The following is a 24,049-nucleotide window of genomic DNA, read 5'->3' as shown; positions in this document are numbered from 1 at the left end:
GTAGCGGAGTAAAAGTAGGCTTGAAAGTTGTCAAAAATATAAATAGTAAAATAAAGTACAGATACTCAGTTTCTTTATACCACTGACTGTGGGAAGGTCAACATTTTTTAATGGTAATTACTTCTACTTGACATTATCATTCCATTATGATGCCTCTAGTAGTTTATATCAGAAAGTTGGTTTTAGTGAAGCCTCTAGTAACGTGTCTGGGTACCAGTCTTTTTAGCTAACATTCTGACATTTGACAAATGACAGAAGCGGCAAAGAGTGTAATGTAATAAATGAACAGATGGCAATCAGGCTAAGCCTCTAGTGCTGTAAATTCTTCACCACAGGTGTGATCTGGGAAAACCAGAATTTAAATGTCGCGTAAATTCTTCATTATCTGATATGTTACCCGAGTCGGTCCACGAGCGATTACCACAGATGGAAATGGCCAACACCCGCGCTATGTTAATCTGCTTCTTTATTGGACAACCCACTGACGACATAACCCCGCCAAACTCGAACATGAACAAAACCTCCACTGCATCTATTTGAGCACCTTGATCAGAGAGAGATTCAATCAGGCATGGTAAAACAACACGTTTCGGCTTGTTTCTTTTGAAAAACGACATTTTTTACAACTAGCATCTCAGTAGTTTGAAATGGATTATCAACGCCGTATTACCTCATATCATTTGAGAATACTTTGCTTTTTTAATCTGGTGAGTAGCCTAGCCAACCGTATTTTACAACCGTTTTACTGATGCGATTGGGTTTAGTTTAGGTAGACCTAATGTAATTGCATTTTTAATGAGGAGGATGATGAGACCTAGTAAATTATTATGACTACATGTTTATGATTATTGTGGAGATGATGATGGTGGTTTATTATCATATGTTATTATGATTGTTGTTATTGGTGTTTTTATTTGTGTTTATAATAAATATTTTATAGTTACAATTACAGTAGTCTGTTACATTTGACATTGTTATAAATGGCAGTGTAACCATTATTCTTAAATGTAACACTATTCTCTCTTGGGTGATACATGTTTTAATGGAAAATAGCCTGCAGGTAAGTGAAATGACTTAAATGTAAATGTAAATGAACAAGAAAGAAATGACTAGGTAGCCACTGCTCTTACAGGAACAGAAACCCTTTTAACCAAAACCCCAGCGAGGCCTGATGGTAATTGGTCCTATACTGCCAGTAAAAAGTCATTCTGGTATTGTACATAGTTATATGTAGAGCAGGTCATCCATTGAAATCAAGAATGCTCTCATAACATGTTAGTTAACACCAGGGGGTTAGTTTATTGACTGTTTTATAAAGCTTATCAATCTGAAAGAACTGTTAATATAAGAGTTTAAATTGTGTAGTTGTTTTTTTTTGTTGCTTAACAAAAACTTCACTTATGACAACACTATTATTGATTTGGCCTAATATTGTTTTGATTGCCAGTAGCCTACAGCCATAATAAGCTTAATATGTGTCAACATGAACTTGAATGTGGAGCTCAAGATGACCCTTTGGAATTTGTCCTCTTAGTCAAACAATCTTTCCCAATAGGGAGATAATACTATACTATTACTACAAATAATAATAATAACTAGTATTATAATACCATTCAGTTTTTTGTTTTGTATCATTTTTTTTTAACCAATAATTTGTTGGTTTGTTTGTGTGGGTGGTTTCGCCAGGTATTTGTTGGTACATTCTGTCACATTGGTCACTGTTTTCTGAACTGGATACTGGTTTGTGGTTTTGAGAGGAAATTTAGGTGTCCTGTAGATAAGTGTGAGGTGGCCTTGGCATTTCCATCGTGCGTGCAATGTTCGTCATAGCTGACGTTCACTCTGGGAACTGAAATATCCTGTTGTTGCGAAATAAAATAATGATTATTCTAATGAAAAATATTCTCCCCTCTCTCTCTCTCTCTCTCTCTCTCTCTCTCTCTCTCTCTCAGGTTTGTTCTGTGTTGTTGTCTAGCTGTCCTCGTAATTGTGACCCAGGTAACGTAATCAGCTTCCCCCTGATCTAGAGTATAAAAGTGTGGTGAAAGATTACACTTGTCTCACAGTAGTTACGTGTCCATCTAATTGGCAACATATCTTCATGCTAAAATCCACGTAAAAACAATATTCGCATTTTCCCACCTGAGATGTTTCCATCAAATTGACCAGTTGTGGAGAAAAGGCTGTGCGTGATGACGTGCTGCACATAAACATAACTTTTTCGGTTAAATTCTCATGTACCAAATAAAGAATACAAGTTAAATGGGTTTCCATCGAATTTTCAACTCTACTATTGGTTTTGTAAAGAATAAATGACTGATGGTTTTGTTAAAAAAATGTTTAGCCTTATATTGCAAATGTGCCCACTCTGGTCTTGGCACATGCGCTCTAGCCAACAGCTGGCAGAAACATTTTGGGTAGGATAGCCTACATCCGGGTCATTCCACCCAGGGCCGAGTGTCTGCAGGTTTTTGTTTTTTCCTTTCAATTAAAACCTAGACAACCAGGTGAGGGGAGTTCCTTACTAATTTGTGACTTTAATTCAATCAATCAAGTACAAGGGTGGAGCGAAAACCCACAGACACGCATCCCTCTGTGGAATGAGTTTGACACATGTAGCCTACATGATGAGATTATTATAGATGAAAGAGCGATATTATTTGTATTAGTCAAAAAGCAACCAAGCATCGATAATCATGTCTCCAGAATAAGGCCCTCGATATTTATTGGACAGGAGCATTAATCACCGCGTGCACTTTCAACACCTTCTGAAGTTCATAATAGCGTATTTCATCTGTAGCCTAATAAACAGTAGCGGTGCGTGGGTAAAATGTGTTGTGCGATGTTTGCTCAATAACCTGTTAGTTCAACTTCATATGCCTTGACACCGTGATATATAGGCCTAAACCCGAGACAATAAAAATACACAGTGGCAGAATAAATTCAACCACACATTTGTTTCCTTCCAAAACTGGAAAGTCCACAAAACAAATTGCATGTACAAACAGTTACATGACCTGCAGCATGGTCAATCAATACTAAGGAACTATTGATTTAGAACCACCGAGTTAAGTCACAAAGAAAACAGGAGCTGCCTCCACTATTCCAGAACCATTTCAACTTCGACATTTCAACGTCATCTAATTACCAATGCTTAGTCTAATACAGTGAAAACTAAAACATACCAAAAACGATTTAGTCCAATCAACAACGTAAGATACATATGATGTGGCTGTCCATGGTACTGATTTCTGTGTGCAAATATGTGTGTGCGTGCAAGTAGAAAAAAACATGTTGACTCACTATTTATAGAGAAACGCCAACGTCATCCTCCTCTTTCATGTTGACTAAACGGTCTATGACTCTGTCATACAATACAGTACATGCTTTTTAGTTTTTGTTGTCCTAGGTTACCTTGCTAAAATACTTGCTCTCCTAACTTATTTTCAAAGGAACGATAAGCCAGGCCAGGTAGTTAACGTTAGCATACTACATCCACTGTAACTACATGTTGAACTTCCATCCTCTCAGGCCAGGGGCACAATGTATGAATTTATGGTTGGATCAGAATCGCCATTATAATAATTTGGCTAAACAGATAATTAAGTACAACCACAAGTCCACAGAAGAACAAATCATTGTGTGACTCCCAAGTTTACTTCCATATGATGGTTATTATATCAATATTGCCATCAATATTACTCGCATAATTAATTTTACCAAAACAAAAATATCCAATCTTGTCTTGCGCATTTTGTTTTGTCGATATTTGGAAAGTTTACTGACAAAATTAGCTGTTTCCATTATCCGACATGTACGTTACTCGCATAAAAAGGTTGGATGGAAACGTGGTTACTGATACATGGTGAATTCACTTCATGCTTTCATTCAGCAAAATCTTTTTTAACCATTCAGTAATTGAAAATGGATTCAACACTTTCAGAAACTGCCACTTCGGAGCCTATGATGAAACGTCATGGCACAGGAAGTAGCTGAGCACATACAGTGGGGCAAAAAAGTATTTAGTCAGCTACCAATTGTGCAAGTTCTCCCACTTAAAAAGATGAGAGAGGCCTGTACATTTTCATCATAGGTACACTTCAACTATGACAGACATAATTAGAAAAAAAATCCAGAAAATCACATTGTAGGATTTTTAATGAATGTATTTGCAAATTATGGTGGAAAATAAGTATTTGGTCAATAACAAAAGTTTATCTCAATACTTTGTTATATACCCTTTGTTGGTAATGACAGGGGTCAATAATTTTCTGTAAGTCTTCACAAGGTTTTCACACACTTTTGCTGGTATTTTTACCCATTCCACCATGCAGATCTCCTCTAGAGCAGTGATGTTTTGGGGCTGTTGCTGGGCAACACGGACTTTCAACTCCCTCCAAAGATTTTCTATGGGGTTGAGATCTGGAGACTGGCTAGGCCACTCCAGGACCTTGAAATGCTTCTTACGAAGCCACTCCTTCGTTGCCCGGGTGGTGTGTTTGGGATCATTGTCATGCTGAAAGACCCAGCCACGTTTCATCTCCAATGCCCTTGGTAATGGAAGGAGGTTTTCACTCAAAATCTCACGATTCATGGCCCCATTCATTCTTTCCTTTACACGGATCGTCCTGGTCCCTTTGCAGAAAAACAGCCCCAAAGCATGATGTTTCCAGCTCTCTGTAGGTCATTCACTAGGTCCCCCCGTGTGGTTCTGGGATTTTTGCTCACCGTTATTGTGATCATTTTGACCCCACGGGGTGAGATCTTGCGTGGGGCCCCAGATCGAGGGAGATTATCAGTGGTCTTGTATGTCTTCCATTTCCTAATAATTGCTCCCACAGTTGATTTCTTCAAACCAAGCTGCTTACCTATTGCAGATTCAGTCTTCCCAGCCAGGTGCAGGTCTACATTTTTGTTTCTGGTGTCCTTTGACAGCTCTTTGGTCTTGGCCATAGTGGAGTTTGGAGTGTGACTGTTTGAGGTTGTGGACAGGTGTCTTTTATACTGATAACAAGTTCAAACAGGTGCCATTAATACAGGTAATGAGTGGAGGACAGAGGAGCCTCTTTAAAGCAGAAGTTACAGGTCTGTGAGAGCCAGAAATCTTGCTTGTTTGTAGGTGACCAAATACTTATTTTCCACCATAATTTGCAAATAAATTCATAAAAAATCCTACAATGTGATTTTCTGGATTTTTTCCCCTCATTTTGTCTGTCATAGTTGAAGTGTACCTATGATGAAAATTACAGGCCTCTCTCATCTTTTTAAGTGGGAGAACTTGCACAATTGGTGGCTGACTAAATACTTTTTTGCCCCACTGTACATGTAACTGCCAAAATAAAGGAAACACCAACACAAAGCGTTTTAATGGTGTTGGGCCACCACCAGCTCCAAGATAGCTTCAATCTACTTTGGCATAGATTTTAAAAGGGTCTGGAACTCTATTGGAAGGATGCGACACCATTCTTCCACGAGAAATTACATCATTTGGTGTTTTGTTGATGGGGGTGTAAAATGCTGTCTCACCCCATAATCGAATCAAATTTTATTGGTCACATACACATATTTAGCAGATGTTATTGAGGCTGTAGCGAAATGCTTGCGTGTCTAGCTCATGCAGTGTAGTAATATCTAACAATTCACAAGAATACACACAGATCTAAAAGTAAAATAATGGAATTAAGAAGTATATAAATATTAGGACAAGCAATGTCGGAGTCCGGAACATATATATATATATATATATATATATATATATATATATATATATATATATATATGATGTGATGGAATGTATATTATGGACAGTATGTGGAAAGAATATTTAGTGTATCTGTAGAATATGTAGAGTAGAATAGTACATAGAGCAATAGTTGAATAGGATGGCATTGACTAGAATACAGTATATACACACATATGAAATTAGTAATACAGCATGTAAACATTATTAAAGTGACCAGTGATTTCATGTCTATGTACATAGGGCAGCAGCCTCTAAGGTGCAGGGTTGAGTAACCGGGTGGTTGCCGGCAAGTGACTAAGTTCAGAGCAGCGTACTGTGTGGAGGCTGACTAGTGAAGCCTATTTAACAGTCTGATCGCCTTGAGATTGAAAAAAACGCTTCTGTCTCTTGGTCCCAGTTTTGATGCAAGTAAACCCCCTATGCTCCTTTGAGACCCCGCTTTCAAAGTCACTGAGATCTCTTCTTCTAGTCATGGCAGCCAAAATAATGTTCAACTGGGCATTTTTATACATGACCCTAAGCATGATGGGATGTTAACTGCTTAATTATCTCAGGAACCACACCTGTTTGGAAGCACCTGCTTTCAATATACTTTGTATCATTTACTCAAGTGTTTCCTTTATTTTAGCTGTTACCTGTAGTTTTCTGTAGTTTTCGTGGCATGTCATACTCTTTTTGGCCAGACAGAATCAGATACATGGGCTACATATAGTAAGACAGAGGGGCACTGTTTTGCTCAATAGGATGCTTTTTCCGGTGTGAAATAGAAGGAAAGTTGGCGAGTGCATTGTTCGGATCAATGTTTCATATACTGTATCCACTAGATGACTGACATTGGTTTGGATGTTGGAATAATTTTGGATAAACTTGCAAAGGTAACCTACTTTTCTGTCGCCGGCCCTGTTTGTGTACTGTCTAACAGAGACTAATTTAAGTACTTACTCATCAACTTCCTTTTTCGTCCTATGTTGTTGCACAAACCACAAAGCACTTCCTTATGACACAGCTGCAATATGTAACTTTTTGGGCGGCCACAACAAATTCACATAGAGTGTGAGTTATCGATCTGTCATTCTCATTGACAGCAAGTCTAAGAAGAGCTGGTCACGGGTGCACCTCAGCCACGCTCAAGGTACTAAATTATATCCTAACCGCCATTGATAAAAGACAGTACTGTGCAGCCGTCTTCATCGACCTGGCCAATGCTTTCGACTCTGTCAATCACCGTATTCTTATCGGCAGACTCAATAGCCTTTGGTTTATCAAATGACTGCCTCGCCTGGTTCACCAACTACTTCGCAGACAAAGTTCAGTGTGTCAAATCTGAGGGCCTGTTGTCCAGACCTCTGGCAGTCTCTATGGGGGTACCACAGGGTTCAATTCTCGGCTCTTGCTGCGGGTGATTCCCTGATCCACCTCTATGCAGACGACACCATTCTGTATGCTTCTGGCCCTCTTTGGACACTGTGTTAACTAACCTCCAAACAAGCTTCAATGCCATACAACACTCCTTCCGTGGCCTCCAACTGCTCTTAAACGCTAGTAAAACCAAATGCATGCTTTTCAACCATTCGCAGCCCGCACCCACCCGCCCGATTAGCATCACTACTCTGGACGGTTCTGACCTAGAATACGTGGACAACTACAAATACCTAGGTGTCTGGCTAGACTGTAAACTCTCCTTCCAGACTCATATCAAACATCTCCAATCCAAAATCAAATCTAGAATCGGCTTTCTATTTCGCAATAAAGCCTCCTTCACTCAAACTTACCCTACTAAAACGGACTATCCTACCGATCCAAACTGGATGCAGTCTATCACAGTGCCATCTGTTTTGTTACCAAATTACCTTATACCACCCACCACTGCGACCTGTACGCTCTAGTCGGCTGGCCCTCACTACATATTCGTTGCCAGACCCACTGACTCCAGGTCATCTATAAGTCTATGCTAGGTAAAGCCCCGCCTTATCTCAGCTCACTGGTCACGATAACAACACCCACCCGTACCACGCGCTCCAGCAGGTATATCTCACTGGTCATCCCCAAAGCTGCCAACACCTCCTTTGGCCACCTTCCCTTCCAGTTCTCTGCTGCCAGTGACTGGAACGAATTTCAAAAATCGCTGAAGCTGGAGACTTACATTTCCCTCACTAACTTTAAACATCAGCTATCTGAGCAGCTAAATGATTGTTGCAGCTGTACATAGTCCATCTGTAAATAGCCCACCCAATCTACCAATCTAAATTAGGCGAACTATTATAATTTTAGCAACCAGGAACTGGCAGAGCGATGTCTGCATATTGCATCTTTAAAAGGAAAGATTGGTTGTGGTTTGCAGGCAACTTCATATTCAGAACAGTCTTTGGGGAATCATTCTTCCATTCCTGGATCTTAACTTCAGTGAACCCATTGTACTTACTAAAGTGACAATGCATTGAGAGAGAGAAAGATTTAGGGAAGGAATGAGTGTGTAATCAGGATGTTGATACATTAGGTGAACACCTCTCTGTCATTTGTGTTTGTAGGCTTCATCATTAACAAGTGTAAGTGTATCCCTTGTCCCGATGGCTACTACTGGTACAAGCTTAATGGCCGTCCTAAGTGTGACTTCTGTACTGAAGCCTGCTCAGGTAACTTTTAGATATAGGCATTACCTTGTGTTAGTTCATTCCTCTACACAATAGACATCATACCCATAATTTGTAGTTTAACTCAAGGTAACAATAGTTTCATGTAAAATGCTGCCGTTATTTTACTTTTGAATAGAGTGGATAAACATATTCAGAGCAAATGTCTCATTGATAATTTGTGTGTTTGTGTGTCTTGTCTTTGTTGGTGGGCAAAGTTGATCGGCACTTGACACAGGTGAAGGAATGCCGCCGGGACTCAAACCGTGAGTGCCACTGTGACAGGGGCTTTTTCTGTGCCAGCACTGCCCAGTATACCTGCAGGAGGTGTAAACCGTGTGTGTCTGGCACCTTCTCCAACACAGCAAACCTAGCCACGTCCTGCAAACCCCACACAGTGTGAGTCCACAGCTACAGAACACTGGTACCGAGCACCACATGCACTGTACTGATTCACATGTTGTCTACCTATAAATATCTCAAATATGATGCTGTAGCTCCTTCTACTGGATTTGAGTCATTTGAAACTAACAATTGGAAATGATTATTAATACTAGTAGTATCGAACACTGTACTTTCTCATTTAGATAAACACGTTATCTCCTGGCTTCTCTCCTACCAGTTGTGGCCATAAGGGAATGACCATGGTAACAGAGGGCACTGCCTCTCAGGATCGTGTGTGTGCCCAGACTTCCCCCACCTCTCCTACAACTACTGCACTTCCACCTGCTCAAAGCTCAAAGATGTCCCTTCGTTCTGCTATATCCAGTGGTGTCGGCACCAACATAGAACTCCTCATCGCGAGATCCGCATCTCGACTGGTTTGGTCTCCTGAGGGTATGGCTCTTAGAAAAGCTTTCTCATATTTGAGTGAAATCCAAGCATTTCCTGCTCTGAGCGTTTTAACAAGCTTCACTAGTCAAGTACTAGAGGTCTTGTCCCGTGACGTCACCCTGCCATTTAATCACACATGTTGTCTATTTATTCCAGACGTTCTCATCAGGTCCTCTCTGTCCCAAGCCAGGAGAGACCCCTCCATCTCCCTCCCAACCAAGCTCACCACCAGGAGAAAGCCATGCAAGGTGGACAGTGACACCTCACCTGCAGAGTCTGCCTCTGCACCCCCTCTTACCACAAAAGACAATGGTATAGTTCTCAAAAGACTAGAGTATCCCCTCTCTCAATTTCTACTAGATGTGACAATTCATAATTCTTTCAGAAATTAATTTGTAGTTGGTGTAGTCCTTTAAATGGTCTGTTATATTCAGTGAAAGTAACATAACACTGACAGGTTCACCACTAAAGCCTGCTTCTGTCTCTCTGTTCACCCCAGACTCACCTCATCTCCCAGTCCCAGCCTCTGGACAGGGCCCTCCCAGTCTCCCTTTGCTGCTGCTGATAGTTGGGCTCCTAGGGGTCACTCTGCTGCTGATTGGTTACTTTGTGGGGTGTAGGGGGAGGTCACTGGACTCCATGCACAAGTGGAAAGGTGAGAGAATAGAAAGTGGTTAGATAACAAACACATATGCAGTGATGCATGGAATTTTTCTATAAGACACAGTAAGTAAATAAATACACCAGCAACAATTATTGACAAAGCGAACACTAACACCACCTATACTCCCCTGCAGGGGGAGACAGTGAAACATTGTGTGTATACATACGTGAAAAACAATGTATTTTGATACTATTATACTCAGTCTAAGACTTGACCACTTATAAAGATAATTTTGATTCCTTTAGGTCCAATGTTTAGGAAATATGTGAGTACAGTACTTATTCTCTAGTTGCATAAAGTTTGAATCAAACTACTGTCCATTGTTGCTAGAAGTATACATGTTGACTTCTCTACCTTGGGACAACCAGATTTGTAAGGAAAGTCTGAGAGGGAGCTATAAAGCGTGGGAGTGCCCGCCTTGTCCTGCTGCCCTACAGACGGCTTCCTATAAGCAGGCCAAGCTGCCACCGGAGAGAATCCCACACCTGGAGGCCCAGCATCTTCTGGGCAGGGAGACTGGGGGAGATCCTAGACGGGAGGGTACAGGGTCACAACCTCCAGGGGGCATGCAGAATGTCTCAGTAGATCCCTCTGGAGGAGAAAACATGAGCAACATAGTAGGTAGGTGTAGTGGATCACTCTGCACTGTTACTGATTTATTAAATGCTTGAATGTCATATTATTACACTGTATATGTTATGTTTGCCTGATGTGCAGACACATTTGGAGAGTCATATTTTCTGCTACATTGTCCAGAGCCCTCAAACTCAACTCTGGACCTCAAAACGCTGGACCTTTTTTTTCATAGTTCTCCTTTAATCAGGGATTGATTTAGACCTGAGACACCAGGTGGATGCAATTAATTATCAGGTAGAATAGAAAACCAGCAAGCTCGGACCTCGTAGGGTAAGAGTTGATTACCCCTGGCCAAAAGGGCCGGGAAAATTCAGGTCTGGAAAAATGTGACTCCGTGTTCTGCACAAGGAAGTGAGTTTTTTTTAAACATGCGTCAAAAAGTTCACATTACCCGTTCCAGTTGTTTTCTTTGGCCGCGAGTTGAGACATACTTCTTCTAGTTTGAACTTCCTGTTAACGTTTCCCTGCCAAGAAACAGTAGCACCAGTGCAGTGCATACTTTAAATCAGGGTCAGAGGTTAATTTAGTGAGGATACAGGAAGCCAGAATCATGCATACAAAAACAGAAGCATATGCTGCTGAGTGATGCCAGCTTTTCACTTCCTCTCTGTCATATTGTTAATTTATTACACTGCTAAATCCACCAGGTTTTACATCAGCATTTACTGTGCATAATATATATACATTTGTGTCACTTGTTTCAATAGTTTAATCTAATAATGTTTGTGCTTGTTGGTGTTTGATTCAGGGTCCATATACATCTACTCTCCAGGGACGGTTGTCCTGGGATCCAACAAATCAGACAGGGAGGTGGATCAAGGGGAGAGTGGAGGAGAGAGCTGTCCCCTCACCAGCAAGCCCCAGCAGGAGTCCTCCTACCCACTCCCTTGGGGCTCCACTCTGGGGCCAGAGAGAATGAGTACGCCGAAGGATACCTGCAAAGAGCTGAGCTACCCCGTCCCAGCCACCAGCAATTGAAAACTATTTAAAAAATGGTGGGGGGGTGTGAGGGGGAGCAGGTTCAGTCAATATCATACCATCTCTGGGAGAGTGGAGACTGAATATTATTTGCTACTGTAAAGACAGACTGAATTGCAAAATCCACTGGGGTCTATGGGCCTTCTATTATTAAAGAGTGACAACTTGTTTGAACTGCATGTTATGGTCTTACTTCACAGCAGCAGTGCTGGGACAGTACCTAAGTGAGGAATGCGTGTTCTGTTTGATATGCGGTGATGACGCTGTGAGTTGGAGTTTCCCATGCTAGGGTACATGTTCACAATGGCGCCAGACATTCTTGCTCAGACATTCTGCTCAGCGTTCTGCTCAAATTAAACTGTATCAACCACAAAAAATGCAAAGACAAGCACTTCATACGAGGTGTGAAGTAACTTCAATAACCATGATAGTTGGGGTGTAAAGAGCATACCATTTTTCATTGTGAAGTAATACATAGACTGTCTGGGAAATGTATACTCAAACATAGCCATGTTCAGCATAGGGCATATTTTAAAGACAGCATAACATAATGACAATTTTACAAGGCTACTGCCTTAATGTTCTCTTACAGGGAAGAGCAATAATCATATAATTCTCTTTCAAATAAAATGATCCACATTTGCAGACATGAAGCCGCATATAATTGCTATGTTATCAGTAGCCTACATCTGGTCACAAGCATTGTTCTGTGAATTTATATTCAAGACATTGCTATACAGTAACCTACATGTATGATCTCCAGTCTGTTCCTTGACAGAAATAGGAGAATATCAAATTAGGTGTCAAATGAAAGCTAAGGGTCTATATTTTTGGGAAATTAAGGCATAGATACATTTTTCAAGGCATAAGTAAAGGCATTGATTTCTGGACAAACCAATGGAAAATGGGTCTTAGAAAACATATACTAGAAAAAGTCTTAAAAGGTATAGGAAATGATCAAAACACAAAATTGTTTTCCTTCTGTAAATTTAAGAAATATTGTATTGTGCCTTGTAATTCCGCAATCCAAAACCCACATACTGTGCCGTTAAAATATGTTCTAATTTCTCTCCCTCGTGAGGATCGAGGATAATGAAAGTTCCCAGAAGTAACATGTATGTATTTCTCGTGTCACTACTTATATTTTAATTGTATCTTTATCTTTAACTCTGCATTGTTGGAAAAATACCGATAAGTAAGCATGTCATTGTTAATCTACACCTGTGGTTTACGAAGCATCTCACTAATACATCGATTTGATTTTGGATTTGATGGTAGACCTACCAATATATTTGAGATTTTGTTTATGAATTATTAAGTGTTTAGAAATCGTAATTCCGTTACTACATGGATAACTGCTGAAACTAGAAAGACGCCCTCTGTTTCCTCAAACACTCAGCATTTCAAGGAAACTCGTTTATTTTGCCGTCGGGGCGGTAATTCGAGCATTCTTCTGTAGGCTAGGCAATCTATGCGGTTTCAGTATTATATGGATTATTTTCTCAAGATCTTAAAGGGGCAATAATAATTGTATCAATCATGATACTAAGCACTGTCAGTGGCATCCTTACAGTAAGGATACTTCTCGCGATCATGGTTCAGCCTGTTGAGAACACGGTAAGTGTCCTGCGGACTTTAAGGAAAATTGAGTTGAGCGACCAAAATAAGCGAGACAATGGTTTAATGAGGAGGGGGCGGGGTAATGCAAAACGCTACAAAAAAACGTTTACTCCAAACGGAAAATGCAAACGACAGTTTCTACAGGACAAATGCAGGTAGGTTCAGTGCTTAACAGAGGCGTGTATTCAAATAAATTGACCAAACAAAATATTAAATAATGTGTCTCTGTGTTTCATAATGTTCTTTCATTTCGCAAGAGGCTGAGTGTGTCTCACAGGAGGAAGCATCCGAGCGAACGAAACATCCGAGCGAACGAAACATCCGAGCGAACGAAACATCCGAGCGAACGAAACATCCGAGCGAACGAAACATCCGAGCGAACGAAACATCCGAGCGAACGAAACATCCGAGCGAACGAAACATCCGAGCGAACGAAACATCCGAGCGAACGAAACATCCGAGCGGACGAAACATCCGAGCGAACGAAACAGCGCCCCCGTGTAGGCGATCTATCTGATGCTGTCTGGTCCAAACGAAACGGGTATTACATTATTTCCGCCATAGCATTGTAGGCAAGGGAAGCCAGCTAGCATTTCGCCTCCCTTGATACAATTATACAAAATTAGCCAATCAGCGTTAAGCTAAACTGAGCGAGCGAGCTCAACTGTGAATGGTCCTGGCACACCAAAAAAAGGTGCCCATGGAAGCCAGCTTGGATTTTGGCATCACTCCTATCATATCCCATTGAGAGCATACATCACTGACAGAAAAACTTTAATTGTTGCATCTCGTTCTGTTGTTGTCCGCTAGCTAGCTACAATTGTCCCTTTCCTAAATTAGCCATGGATGGAGTTAGGGATTTGGACTTGTGGTTTAACTTAATTCTCTGTACTGGCCAATGATTATAATTGCGATTCTGATCCAACCATTCATTAATCAATTGTTGTGCCCCTTGCCTGAGAGGATGGAAGTTCAATATGTAGCTAGATGTAGAAGGCTAATGTTAACAAGCTAATGTTGCCCTTGAATGGAAGTTAGGCTAGCGAGCAAGCATTTTAGCCAGGTAGCCTAGGACAACAACAAATTAAAAGTGTACTGTAAAACAGAGTGATAGATTTTTTAAAACCTTAATTTAACTAGGCAAGTCAGTTAAAGAACAATTTTTTATTTTCAATGACAGCCTAGGAACAGTGGGTTAACTGCCTGTTCAGGGGCAGAACGAGAGATTTGTACCTTGTCAGCTCAGGGATTTGAACTTGCAACCTTATCCACAACACAAGCTCTCACCACTAAGTTACCCTGCCACCCCAGATGTTTGATCAATATGAAAGAGAGGAGGATGGCATTGGCGTTTCTCTACAAGTAGGGTGAGTCTATATGTTTTTCTACTTGCACAACATACACACACAAATCAAAACCATGGACAGCCACATCATATTTAGCTTACCTTGATTGGAGTAAATAGTTTTTGGTATCTTTCAGTTGTCACTATATTAGAATAAGAAGAGGTGATTTGATGACGTTGAAATGGTGGAGGCAGCTCCTGTTTTCTTTGCGACTTTGTTAATGGTTTTTTATTTAATTTGATATTATATTTAAGTCAGTTAAGAACACATTCTTATTGACGGCCTACCCTGCCTAACCCAGACCACGCTGGGCCTATTGTGCGCTGCCCTATGGGACTTTGTTGTGATACAGCCTGGAATCAAACCAGGGTCTGTAGTGACGCCTCTAGCACTGAGATCGCTGTGCCACTCCGGTGTAGGTCATGTAATAAACAGTCTGTTACTGAACAGGATCCGGCACCTCTAAGTTTTGGTTTCGTTCCTGTACCCATTTACCAGGATCCGGTATCTCTCATGGCATTAAAAATACTTTTCACAGTTTGCAATGTAAACATTCTTCACAGTTTGCAATGTAAACATTCGAATAAAAGCAATCAAAGTTAGGCTAATTCAATTTGACTCCTCAGTAATTATCCTGGCTGCTCTCTAAAAAACGCAATGTGAAAACGTGCCTGATTCTTGTTGTGCTGGCCTGCGTTTATGATTTGCGCAACATTGTAGCGTATATAGACCATCGCGTGGCCATCTCACAGAGAACTATCATTTTTTTACCTTTATATAACCAGGCAAGTCAGTTAAGAAATCTTAATTGACAGCCGAGGAACAATAACAACTGCCTGTTCAGGGGCAGAACGACAGATTTGTACCTTGTCAGCTCGGGGGGTTTGAACTAGCAACCTTCCAGTTTCTAGTCCAACACTCTAACCACTAGGCTACCCTGCCGCCCCAAGTGAGATTCACATCTCTCCAGCGTTGCACTTCATCATTTATTTCCTTATAGAATCATAGCAGAACGAAGGGGTTCTGCAGCACGCAAGATACATTGAAATACATATGCCATAGTTATATAATTACTGCTGTCTGTTCAGAAAGAAATTAAATAAATCAGAATACCAAACCAGGAACAGGCCTACAATTTTGCCCCAGATAGTTAATTTTTTAAAATTAGGGATAGGCGTTATGGGCAGCCGCCCAAGGGGGCATCTTGCCGGGGGGGGCGTCACGGGGAGCCCAAGTAAAAAAAAATCTGAATGATGTCATTTGCGCAATCGGTTTTCTATTGCTCATTTACACTTCACGACACTGATATCATGTCACCGTTGTTTGAATGTTAAATGACGAGACACAGGCATTGATGCAAGTAACCAGTCTTGTTCATGACATTGCAATACATCCGAGTATCTCAAGCACACCGGTAAAAACACTGGAGTTGCAGTAATTAACGTTTACCAACAGATGGCATCACTGTGCCATTTTACACCCATAACATCTTCCCTTTTATAAAATAGGACAGGAGTTGTCAATTCAGTAATAAAACAAACCTAGTAATAATTTCCAACATGAACAGTTTAGTTAGTTTTTTTCTTCCTCAGGTAACAACTTAACACATTTTGATACTCTCTTTACTTGTATCTCTGTCTGTCAACAATCCCTAATGGGAAACCTACAGATGAAGTATTTTTGATGGCTGGGACTGACGCCCACAGCGTGAAAAGACAGGGGGCTTGTCTGAGAGGACTGCGTGTTCCCGCACAGGCGTGTCACCTGACTGTCTAAGGGGAGTATAGATGGGCGAGGGTGTAGCTCCCTTCAGTAACCACGAGCACAACCGTTCCTTGATTTTAACTGGCGGCTTTATTCTGTAGTTTTAGTCAGAATTATCACCTTCCGTGAGAACTATAAAGTAAATGAAAAATACAGTTAAGCACACTCTTACGACCTTATCTTACGAGTGACTTATTAGCTTGGTATAACTCTGAAGTGCTTACATACATAACAGTTTAACCGGCGTTATAACAGGTTCAGATTAACACATGAATAAAGGAACAAATACCTCATTGGCTGCTTATTACAGAAGGGAGGAAATCAAACTTCACACTTATTATTCCTGGCATGAATTCACACTTCATCCTAACATACACTCTTCAACCTTTATGAACTACACCCGATGACATGAAAACTTAGCTAACGCAGCGCAGGATTGCCTTCCCTCCAAAGGTGTGTTGCTACAATAAGGATCCCCGTTACAACAGTATTAGCTACGTAGTTCCGCTTGTATTATCATTTCCCCGCACAGCGGACACATAAACAATTCAAACAAAAGACAACGACATAACCTGTAAGTCTAACTGTCAGTTACACTCCCACCAATCACCAGTGATTTCTGTGAAAGGGGTCTGCAGGTTTCTTGATCGGCTTCCAGGAGGGTGACTGTCTTATGGATGGGCCTCTCCAGACAGGTGGGTTTGGTGATGCGTTTACCTCTCTCATCTTCGGTTGAGTCGCTGATCAGTAACTTGAATCTTCTCACCCGGCCATCCTGTCCCGGGTACACTTCTGTAACCTTTGCCAATTTCCACTGGTTGCGTGGTGCAGTATCATCTTGCAAAATGACAATGTCATTAATCCTTGCGTTTCTTCTGTCTTTACTCAATTTCTGTCTGTGTTGGAGGTTTAATGCGTTGAATACGGTTAGCTACAAAGACGTGGAATCTTCTGGCTTCATTGTTGATGTAGCCAGGAACTAGCTTCGACTCTGTCCAGAAGTATTCCTGTAGAACTTGTATCTCTAACTCCTTTTTGAGCATGTCACTTGTTCGAACAGCTACCACCGCTGCTGAAAGTTCCAGTCGTGGTATGGTCGTAACCTTGGAAGGGGCGACTCTCGACTTTGCCATAACTAGGGAGCAATGAACTTCTCCTGCGGTGCTGATTGTTCTGAGGTATGAGCACTCTCCATAACCTGAGGTACTAGCGTCGGAGAAGTGATGGAGCTCATAACTCTGCACCTCCTTGAAACTTGATGGCAAGTAGCTTCGTTGGATCCTTACTTCAGCCAAGTTTTGTAGACCTTGGAGCCAGAATTCCCACTGGGAACGTAGGTCATCTGGAAGGGGGTCATCCCAGTCGATTCTGTCACGACACATCCGCTGCAAGATCTGCTTCCCCACCAGGACAAAGGGTGCCACAAACCCAAGCGGATCATATACAGAGGCTACTGTAGACAACACTCCTCTTCTTGTGAGTGGGCGTTCCTTGACAACTACTCTAAACTGGAACTCGTCTGATGCGACACACCACAGTACACCAAGCGCTCTCTCCATGTGTGGTTCACCCAGAGCCATATCCAGGTCTTTGGCACCCTTGGCACGTTCGTCCTTGGGAATTGTGGCTATAACTTCCTTGCTATTAGAGATAAACTTGTGCAACCGAAGTTTGCCGATGCTGCAAAGCTCTCTTGCTTCTTTCCCCAGCTGGGCTGCTTCAGCTTCAGACGATACGCTCGTCAACCCATCATCAACATAAAAGTTCCTTTCTATGAACTGGATAGACTTCTCGCTGAAGCTTCCTCGTCCTTCGGCAGCAAGATGTTTGAGACCATAGTTGGCACAACCAGGAGATGAAGCTGCGCCGAACAAGTGGACCTTCATACGATACGCTGAGGGTTGAGACTCTAGATCTCCGTTCTCCCACCAAAGGAACCGTAGATAATCTTGGTCTTCTGCTTTCACATGAAACTGGTGGAACATGCACTCTACGTCACACATGATTGCAACTGGACCCTTACGAAAACGACAAAGGACGCCCAGCAATGTGTTTGTCAACTCTGGACCGGTAAGGAGATGATCATTCAAGGACGTCTCTCGAAACTTAGCTGAGCAGTCAAAGACGACTCGTATCTTCCCAGGCTTTTGTGGGTGATAAACTCCATGGTGCGGGATATACCATGCTGGATGCTTGTTAATTTCCTCTTTAGAGACCTTCTCAGCATCTCCACAAGCTATAGTCTCTTCCATGAATGCTGTGTAGTCCTTGTAGTACTGCTTGTCTCTCCTTAGGCTCCTTTCCAGGCACTTGAGTCGGTGAACTGCACATGTTTTATTGTTCGGCAGATTGGGTCTTTCTTCCTTAAACGGCAGCGGCATCTCATAATGTCCATTGTCCTTACGCCTGATGCCCTCTTTCATTTTCTTCAGGAACCGGATATCCTCTTGAGATATGAGGTCCTCTTCTGCAGCTCTCTCGTTGAAGTCAGATTCAAGCGTCTTGATAATGTCCAGTGTTGTGATTACCTCTCTTGCATGTGTTCTACAAACATAGTGTACTTGATTTGTGAGGTTGGAAGAAGATTGAAGGCTTGGCATCACCTGTCTAACGATAACCCGATGACTCACTCCAATAGGCTCGCCATAGTTGATACATTGATTTCCATAGCCGACTATGCTCCAGCCAAGATCTGTTCTCTGAGCAAAAGGCTGATTTCCCTTACCAGACACAATTTCTCTTGGAAGGAGAGCCTGGGAGCAGTTGTAGCCAATTAAGAGACCGACATCACAGCTCTGTTGAGGAGCAATCTCCTCTGCAATGTTTTCAAGATGAGACCATGCTCTTGCAGTCTCTGGAGTAGGAATATGATCTCTGTTTGCAGGAATAAACTCTCTCGAGTAGGTCGTTGGCAGAGGGATTTTCTTCTCCAAGTAAAACCCTCTAACCTGCAAACCAGACAGCTTCTGGCAGGGCACAGTGGTATTTCTTGAAGCCATTGTAGCTCCCTTCAGTAACCACGAGCACAACCGTTCCTTGATTTTAACTGGCAGCTTTATTCTGTAGTTTTAGTCAGAATTATCACCTTCCGTGAGAACTATAAAGTAAATGAAAAATACAGTTAAGCACACTCTTACGACCTTATCTTACGAGTGACTTATTAGCTTGGTATAACTCTGAAGTGCTTACATACATAACAGTTTAACCGGCGTTATAACAGGTTCAGATTAACACATGAATAAAGGAACAAATACCTCATTGGCTGCTTATTACAGAAGGGAGGAAATCAAACTTCACACTTATTATTCCTGGCATGAATTCACACTTCATCCTAACATACACTCTTCAACCTTTATGAACTACACCCGATGACATGAAAACTTAGCTAACGCAGCGCAGGATTGCCTTCCCTCCAAAGGTGTGTTGCTACAATAAGGATCCCCGTTACAACAGTATTAGCTACGTAGTTCCGCTTGTATTATCATTTCCCCCGCACAGCGGACACATAAACAATTCAAACAAAAGACAACGACATAACCTGTAAGTCTAACTGTCAGTTACAGAGGGAGCGGCCGACCTGTGATCCCCTGGCTCTTCGCCCAGTGCCTCAGGCCCCATGTGACTTGCTGGGGTTCCTTCTTTTGTCATGCGACCCCTATGACCATCAGGGTTCTGAGTAGGTGCTGGCTCAGCAATCCGAAGGTCAACCCTGTTACGATGGTTCAGTGATCCATTCACTTCAACCAAGTAGGAGCGTGGTGCCACTTTCTGTACAAGGATCTGAGTCTCCAGAGGCCCGTCCGGTCCCCTGGTAGTGGCTTCATTCGCACCGTTTCACCCACCCTGAGCTCAGGTAAGTATTTTTCTGATTTGTCGGAGATGAACTTGGAGACCTGTCTTCTGTGACGTAACTTCACCAGCACGTCTGTCACCACACATGGCTCCAGGAGAGTTCTGGCTACTGGTAGAGCTGCTTTTAAGCGCCGTGCCATGAGGCGCTGAGCAGGGCTGCTATCCATGCTTTCTGTCGGGGTATTGCGCCACTGCAGGATTACTTTTCAGGCATCATTGCCCTCTCGCAGAGCTTTTTTGCAGAGGTTCTTTGCGATTTTGACTGCCGACTCTGCCTTCCCATTAGCTTTTGGGTGTCATGGTGATGAGGTGATGTGCTCGAATTCCCATTCTGCAGCTAACTTTCGGAACTCAAATCCTGATAATTGGAGTCCATTATCTGAAATTACCCTATCTGGTTGGCCATAGTGGGCAAACTGAGCCTTGCAGAGTTTGATCGTTGTCTCTGCTGAGAGGTCGTGGAGGAGGTCAATCTGAATAATGATAATAAGAATAAGAAGTCTGAATAATGATCGACTACCAGCAGAAAGTCTTTGCCACTGTGCTGGAAGAGATCTAGACTTACTATCTGCCAGGGGCGCATCGGTAGCTCGTGGGACATCATCGTCTCTCTCTGTTGCTCAATGGCATATTCATTGCAGATTCTGAATTGACTGACATAGTCTTTGATTTCACTCTGCATTCCTGGCCAATACAGTGTGTCACGTGCTTGTCTGTAACAGGCCTCACCTCCTATGTGACTTGAGTGCCAACATCTCAGGGCGCAGAGACCGGGGAATAACGACTCTTTGACACTTGAATATTACTCCGTTTTGAACACTGAGCTCCTCTTTGACTGGCCAATATTCTCTGACGGCTAAAGTCAAATCAAATTCAAATCAAATGTATTTATATAGCCCTTCGTACATCAGCTGATATCTCAAAGTGCTGTACAGAAACCCAGCCTAAAACCCCAAACAGCAAGCAATGCAGGTGTAGAAGCACGGTGGCTAGGAAAAACTCCCTAGAAAGGCCAAAACCTAGGAAGAAACCTAGAGAGGAACCATGCTATGTGGGGTGGCCAGTCCTCTTCTGGCTGTGCCGGGTGGAGATTATAACAGAACATGGCCAAGATGTTCAAATGTTCATAAATGACCAGCATGGTTGAATAATAATAAGGCAGAACAGTTGAAACTGGAGCAGCAGCATGGCCAGGTGGACTGGGGACAGCAGTTTCTTCCTTGCAGTCGGGCCAGCCCATCAGAATCACAGACCTCAATGCCTGGAGTTGCTCATCCCTGTCTGTGTGCTGTCAGATTTGTATAAGGTGCTGGTCCGTAACATTGTGGCAGCATGTGTTCAACATCCACTTCCTCTGTTTGTAAGCTGCACACTGCGTGTTATTCATGCACGCAGTGTGCAGCTTACAAACAGAGCAAGTGGATGCAGTAGCCCTGCTGAGCGTGTCACTCACATACATCTCTGGCCCTGGCTTATACACCACCTTGAGGTTATAGTTTTGTAAGGCCAGTAGCATGCTCTGCAGTTGTTTCGGGGTATTCAGGAGAGGCTTGCTGAATATAGCAATAAGGGGCTTGTGATCTGTCTCTGCGGTAATATTGTCGCGCCCGTACAGGTAGTGGTGGAAGCATTAGCATGCAAACACAATGCTGAGGCACTCCTTTTCTATCTGGGCATAGTTCTACTCTGTTGGAGTGAGTGCCCTAGAGGCGAATGCCACAGGCTGGCCCTCCTGCATGAGGCAACAGCTAAGTCCATACTGGCTCGAGTCACTCTGAACCGTGACAGGTTTTGACACATCATAGTATCGTGGTACTGGTGTCTGGGTGACCAGTTGTTTTATTTCCCTCACTGCTGTGTCGTGTTTTGGGACCCAATGCCAGATGGTGTCCTTGTCCATGAGCCTCCTTAGTGGCTCACACACTTCAGAGAGCCACGGTAGGAACTTGGCCAGGTAAGTGACGAATCTGACGAAGCGCAGCCTTCCAAGACAGCCTTCACTTTTTCAGGATCGGCCTTCAATCCGGTGGAGGACAAAATGCTCCCATGAAAGCGGACCTCTGGCACTTTAAACTGAAGATTTTTTATGTTTAGCCTTGGCTTAACCTGTATACATGTGCCCGTACTGTAGTGGGCAGTGGAGACAGTGATGAGGAGGCAGAATGTGACCATGACGCCAAGCTGCTGGCCCTGATGTAGCTGCTGGGCTCGTCAAGCTTGCACTGCAGGAAGGCATCTCTGGCGTCCACGAGCGTGAAGACTCTGGCCTTTGGGAGCTTGTAAAAAACATCCTCCAACGTGGGCATAATGTGATGTGAACAACGCAGAGCCTGTTTGAAGTGTTTAGGATAAATGCATAATCAGATTTTGCAAAGCAAAGTCCAGTAGTAGAGTCCCATGAAGAGTGCAAAGAGCGTAACACAACAAGGTCCCTGAGAGTCAGTACTACGCAGTGGGCGGTGGATATGGCTAGTGCCATGTCACAGATTTCAGCAGGGTTATAGTTGCTGGAAAGAAACTGTTCTTGAGTCTTCCAGTGTGGGAATGTAGAGACCTGTACCGCCTGCCTGATGGTAGGAGGGAAAACAGTTTGTGGCATGGATGTGGCAAACAGTTTGTGGAATCATCATCCCTGATGATGCCTCACGCCCTACGCAGACACCACTTGCACTGGAGGTCTACGATGGCAGGGAGCTGGACACCAGTGATGGGCCCTCCGGTCAGCCACGGAGCATCCGCCAAACCACACTGTGGCGCAGTTAGTCAGAATGCTCTCAACTGTGTAGTTGTAGAAGTTCACCAGGATCTTGGGAGACAGTCGGGCCATATTCTTCAGCCTCCTCAAAAAGTACAGATGCTGCTGCTGACCAGGGTTGAGGTGTTAAGGGTCCAGGAGAGGTCCTCAGAGATATAGACACGCAGGAATTTGAAGCTGGGCATACGCTCCACCTCGGCTCAGTGCCATCAATGAGAACTGGGGAGTGGCTACAGCTTTTAGACTTCCTGTAATCCACAATGAGCTCCTTGGTTTTCTTTGTATTGAAGACCAGGTTGTTATCACGCACCATGCAGGCACATGCTTGACCTCCTCCCTATAGGCTGACACGTCATTGTCACTGATCAGGCCTACCACCGTGGAGTCGTTTGCGAACTTGACAATGGTAATGGAACCGTGTACAGGAACGCAGTCATAGATGAAGAGGGAGTACAGGAGGGGGCTCAGCACGCAGCCCCGTGGCACACCGGTGTTCAGGTTCAGGGTTGAGGAGGTGAAGTTGTCTAACCTGACAGGCTGGGGTCTGTTGGTTAGGAAGTCCAAAGTCCAGTTACAGAGAGAGGGGCTGATCCCTAGGTCATGGAGTTTGGTGACCAGATTAGAGGGAATGACCGTATTGAATGCTGAGCTAAAGTCTATGAACAGCATTCTCATATGGGTGTTGGTGTTGTCCAGGTGGGTCAGGGCAGAGTGTAAAGCTGTGGAGATGGCATGCTTTGTAGACCTGTTCGGTCGGTAGGCATACTGGTGGGGATCCAGTGTTAGAGGGAGGCAAAAACCAGTCTTTTGATGCACTTCCTGATGGAGGGGGTGAGTGCAGCAGGTCATTCAGGTTTGATGCGGTTGACTACTTCGGCACTGGCACAATGGTTGCGGTCTTAAAGCATGTGGGGACAAACTAACTGGGCCAGTAACAGGTTGAAAATGTCAGTGAAGACCTCGGCCAGCTGCCCAGCACATGCTCTGAGCACACGACCGGGGACGCCATCAGGACCAGCAGCCTTGCATGCATTCACCCTGCTCAGTGCAGAAAACATATCTGCGATCGATAGTCTGAGGGGGAGGTCGACATGGGGGAGCACAGCTTTGATGGCTGGATCTTTGTTGTCCCTGTCGAAGCGAGCATAGAACCTGTTTAACTCGTTGGCGATGGAGACGTCGCTGGCTGTGGGGTAGGTTTTTTGGCCGGTAGTCTGTGATGGCTTG

The 24,049-nt window shown here is 43.2% G+C and overlaps 2 protein-coding genes and 1 long non-coding RNA gene across 5 annotated transcripts in view; 2 read left to right on the top strand and 1 right to left on the bottom strand.

Moving 5' to 3' along the window:
• Window positions 1-14,871, bottom strand: part of LOC118388317 (uncharacterized) — a 21,876-nt gene extending 7,005 nt beyond the window's left edge. Inside the window, exons 1-4 of the long non-coding RNA XR_004826540.2 lie at window positions 14,553-14,871; window positions 10,899-11,005; window positions 10,226-10,462; window positions 9,713-9,837 (exon numbers count right to left, since the gene is read on the bottom strand). This is a non-coding gene — a long non-coding RNA (uncharacterized LOC118388317). The remainder of the gene's footprint in view (window positions 1-9,712; window positions 9,838-10,225; window positions 10,463-10,898; window positions 11,006-14,552) is intronic.
• Window positions 505-12,100, top strand: LOC118388315 (tumor necrosis factor receptor superfamily member 8-like). 2 transcript variants are annotated; one of them, XM_035777231.2, is made up of 10 exons: window positions 505-707; window positions 1,953-1,998; window positions 8,272-8,376; window positions 8,592-8,772; window positions 8,996-9,210; window positions 9,394-9,519; window positions 9,707-9,862; window positions 10,117-10,136; window positions 10,240-10,492; window positions 11,256-12,100. In XM_035777231.2, the coding sequence occupies exons 1-10, from the start codon at window positions 648-650 to the stop codon at window positions 11,483-11,485; spliced, it is 1,392 nt and encodes a 463-aa protein (XP_035633124.1). In that variant the 5' UTR covers window positions 505-647; the 3' UTR covers window positions 11,486-12,100. The 2 variants fall into 2 exon arrangements, with proteins under 2 accessions (XP_035633124.1, XP_035633123.1); XM_035777230.2 differs by having other exon boundaries at window positions 509-707; window positions 9,364-9,519; window positions 11,256-12,090.
• The window catches only part of LOC118388314 (tumor necrosis factor receptor superfamily member 1B-like), a 24,759-nt gene continuing 13,480 nt past the window's right edge, over window positions 12,771-24,049 (top strand). Inside the window, exon 1 of one of the 2 annotated variants that reach the window (XM_035777229.2) lies at window positions 12,771-13,102. In XM_035777229.2, the coding sequence (XP_035633122.1) occupies window positions 13,025-13,102 (78 nt within the window). In that variant the 5' untranslated portion in view covers window positions 12,771-13,024. The remainder of the gene's footprint in view (window positions 13,103-24,049) is intronic. The other variant, XM_035777228.2, reaches the window with a different exon arrangement.

Source organism: Oncorhynchus keta, chromosome 10 (assembly GCF_023373465.1).
Source record: "Oncorhynchus keta strain PuntledgeMale-10-30-2019 chromosome 10, Oket_V2, whole genome shotgun sequence".
Taxonomy (NCBI): domain Eukaryota; kingdom Metazoa; phylum Chordata; class Actinopteri; order Salmoniformes; family Salmonidae; genus Oncorhynchus; species Oncorhynchus keta.
The sequence above is the reverse complement of the archived record's forward strand: the minus strand, read 5'-3'. Positions and strand labels throughout refer to the sequence as shown.

Excerpts from the sequence above, each read along its gene's own strand:
- LOC118388315 (XM_035777230.2), top strand. The coding sequence starts at position 648 with ATGGATTATCAACGCCGTATTACCTCATATCATTTGAGAATACTTTGC. Across the intron at positions 9,211-9,363 it reads ACTGGTTTGGTCTCCTGAGG|ACGTTCTCATCAGGTCCTCT; the intron begins GTATGGCTCTTA and ends TATTTATTCCAG. Across the intron at positions 10,493-11,255 it reads AAACATGAGCAACATAGTAG|GGTCCATATACATCTACTCT; the intron begins GTAGGTGTAGTG and ends TGTTTGATTCAG.